Source organism: Pygocentrus nattereri, chromosome 11 (genome assembly GCF_015220715.1).
Source record: "Pygocentrus nattereri isolate fPygNat1 chromosome 11, fPygNat1.pri, whole genome shotgun sequence".
Lineage (NCBI taxonomy): Eukaryota > Metazoa > Chordata > Actinopteri > Characiformes > Serrasalmidae > Pygocentrus > Pygocentrus nattereri.
In genome coordinates this window covers 3,187,613-3,191,140 of record NC_051221.1, presented here as the reverse complement: position 1 = coordinate 3,191,140, position 3,528 = coordinate 3,187,613, and the positions used below count along the sequence as shown (strand labels likewise).

At 40.1% G+C, this 3,528-nt stretch overlaps 1 protein-coding gene across 3 annotated transcripts in view; it reads right to left on the bottom strand.

Annotated features, from left to right (window-relative positions):
• Positions 1–405: 405 nt before the first annotated feature.
• The window catches only part of LOC108415046 (RNA-binding motif, single-stranded-interacting protein 3-like), a 128,200-nt gene continuing 125,077 nt past the window's right edge, over positions 406–3,528 (bottom strand). For 2 of the 3 annotated variants that reach the window (XM_037542388.1, XM_037542389.1), the window contains exons 13-14: positions 2,727–2,845; positions 406–1,307 (exon numbers count right to left, since the gene is read on the bottom strand). In XM_037542388.1, coding sequence (XP_037398285.1) covers positions 1,292–1,307; positions 2,727–2,845 — 135 coding nt within the window. In that variant the 3' untranslated portion in view covers positions 406–1,291. Of the gene's footprint in view, positions 1,312–2,726; positions 2,846–3,528 lie in introns of all 3 variants that reach the window. The other variant, XM_037542390.1, reaches the window with a different exon arrangement.

The following is a 3,528-nucleotide window of genomic DNA, read 5'->3' as shown; positions in this document are numbered from 1 at the left end:
CCAGCTTCTTGGTTTGATGTGTCCGTCTCCTTTTCTCAGTGAGGTTCTTCTTGATCAGCTACACGTCCTTTCAGACCCACAGCGCTGAGTGGTCTTCTCACAGTGGATGGATGGACAGAATCCCCTGTGGATGTTTTCAGATCTGAAGCAGCTTGCTGTTCTCCTCTCTCTGATGGGGGCAGTTTGGGGGTCCACCAGGTCTTCCAGGTGGTTGTTAGGAGACCCATTTTCTCAGTGGCTGTTTGAACTCCAGTTTTGGAAACTCCTGATTTTTCTCCTTTATTATCCAGGCGGCTTATCATGTATGTAATCTCAGAAATTTGACACTAGAAAAACTTGCACTTGATGGCTGTTTTGACTGCAAATGGAATAACTGAAGGTTCATCTCTCTTTTTTTGGCAGTACTGTAAATTCTTCTTCTTTCTAACAAGGAAAGCAAGCTTAAAAAAAGCCTATGAAATACGACAGCTTTGTAAATGACTCATAATCATCATGATATAAAACAAGTTAAACATTTGCAGCAAACTGCACCAAGTCAAATGCAGCATTTTCCCCACAATGTCAAAACAAAACAATAAAAAATCTCATTGAAGCAGAGACAAACTGCAGTCCATAGTGTGAGTCTTCTTCCTCCTAAAGATACAATCACAACAACATCATAATATCACAATTACCAACATTCGGATAGATCTGTACAGCATGTACTTCGTTTAATCTCTGCAGGAATCTCTGCTCAGCTTCTCGCATCACTGAGTGCCTGGAGGAGCTGTTGAGTTCCTCTTGATGCCAGGCGCAAACTCGTAGAAAACAAAACAAAGGAGGTTTCCTCAAAATTAAGGCAACAAAGACCAAAGGAAAAAAGTTCTCTAGAAAACCAGAATTTCTCCAAAGGAACTGAAGAGTGAAAAGTGAGTGTAGCTTCATTTCTGAGGAAGACAATGTGTGTTTCTCAACCTTCTTTCTCCTCCGGCTGTAAAAAATAAGCATCATCTACTTTTTTTTTTTACTTTCACAATGTTAATTTTTTTTACGTATATATTTATCTATGTTACTTCATTCCTGTTTTTCTTTTTTTTCTTTTTTTGAGAAACATTTTGAAGTTTCAGCTCAACCCAATGATGAGGTCACATGACGACACGAAAACTCCCCTTTTCTCCTCCAAGTCCAGTTCCGTCCTCCTCTGTCTGATCCAGGCAGGAAATAAAAAGAAGTTTATGACCTGGAAACGAGTCTCCTTCTCTCTCCTTCTCAGCACTGACGCCTGGAAAAGGCAACTCTGTTGCAGGTACATTCACCTGGTCCACAAGCTATCTGGGAGGAAAGAGAGAAAAGCAGCACAAAATAAACAAGAGAGGGGTTAGAGGAGGGACCGAAGGGCAGCGTCCTTCAAACTGTTTAGATATTTTGCTATTTAACCCAGTTTTCACCCGGTTTAGTCAGCGTCTGTGTTTACACACTCTACTCAACAATCTGATGGAAATCTCTGTTTACATGCTCACCACAAGCAATCGGATCCAAAATTACCCGCATACCTAGAAAACTACTTAGTGCGGACGTTACCATGAAAACCAGCATCACAAGTCCAGTCAGAGTGAGATGAGACGTCCGTCCCACCGCCGTCTTTTAAAGATCAGAGCATGAACTTCGTCTCCTCTGCAGACCAGTTTCTGCTCTGCCGTGTTGAACGGTATAAACTCTCACTGTGACGCGACGCACAAGCAGAACGGACTGAAACTTTCCGATAGGGAATGTAATCGGATACAGGCGCTTACACGGATATTATTCTTCTGTTTAACTGATTATTTACAGGATTAGCCACCTCGATCAGTTGAACAGGGTTATGTCAGTTGTCATGAGCTTATGTAGGTGTCATAAAACCTTATGACCAGTACCCCACAGTAAAATGTTACCATTAACACTGATAATTTACCCACAACTCCCATATTGTATTAGGGTTGTTGTTACAGCCTTTACACTCTGATGGGGTTCATAAGAACTCCAGAAAGATTCTTTCCACTCACACTTTCATTTACTAATCTGGTTCTTTACTGAAAGGTGCTTAGGAAAGTGGTTCCTCTATGGTATCACCTTTTGGAACCTTTATTCTAAGAGTGTAGCTGCTAATTCTGTTCTGTTGATTTGATTTTGGCAGACATTAGTGACCCGACTGATTAGATTTAAACTGAATAATAAAATGAATAATTAAACCAACCTGTCATAAAGAGGCAGACATCCCATAAGGCTTGCCCTGACCGCTCTGACTGTGATGCATGCATACATGAAGTGTCTCTATTTTCATAATATACGTAATACATTTATATCCAGAGCATATTTCTGGAAGAACACCGTGTCGCCCAAATGGTCACTTCACAGGAGAAGGAAAAAACCTACTTTATTTTTAATGCAAGTCAATGGAAGACAGACTTTATTCCAAGCCATTTTGGGCCGTTTCTGTTGGTCCATTCTTCATGAAATTTCCACAAAATGTAAAGAAGAACAGGCGTTTTCAAATTATGACAAAAACTGAAAAACATGGACAGCAGCGATGCGTGAGAGAAAGAACTGAGTTTTATAGAATGATTAGCGAGTTGAAGTTGAAATAAAGGCACTAACAGAGACTCGAGTACTTAAGTTGGTATAATTGTGGCATTTGTGTCTCTAGAGTCACAGTGTAAGGTAACCGTAGTGCTTCTGAATACCAGAGGAAAATACAGCTGAGTGTGTACTTAGACTGGTAGGAGTATGAGGGGATGTGGTCACTGGTCTCCATGGTGATCTGTTGCTGAAGTGTGTTGAGTTCCTGCGATGGGGCGACTGTCTGAGGCGATGCGTCCGTCACCACGCCCTAAACACAGCACAGAATTCATTCATTCATTCATTCATTCATTCATTCATTCATTCATTCATTCATTCACTCATCCATCCATTCACTCACTCACTCACTCGCTCACTCATTCATTCATTCATTTGCTCGCTCACTCATTAATTCATTCATCCATGCATTCTTTCACTCACTCATTCATTCATTCATTCATTCATTCACTCACTCACTCACTCACTCACTAATTCATTCATCCATCCATTCACTCACTCTGTCATTAATTAATTCACCAACCCATTCATCAATTCATTCATCCATGCATTCTTTCACTCACTCATTCATTCATTCATTCATTCACTCGCTCACTCATTAATTCATCCATCCATTCACTCACTCACTCATTCATTCATCCATCCATTCACTCACTCAGTCATTAATTAATTCACCAACCCATTCATTACTTCATTCATCCATGCATTCTTTCACTCACTCATTCATTCATCCATTCATTCATTCATTCATTCATTCATTCATTCACCAACTCACTCATCCATTCACTTATTCATTCATTCATTCATTCATTCATTCACTCACTCATTCATTCGTCCATCCATTCATTCACTCACTCATTCGTTCATTCATTCACCAACTCATTAATTAATTAATTCATCCATCCATTCACTCACTCACTCTTTCATTCATTCATT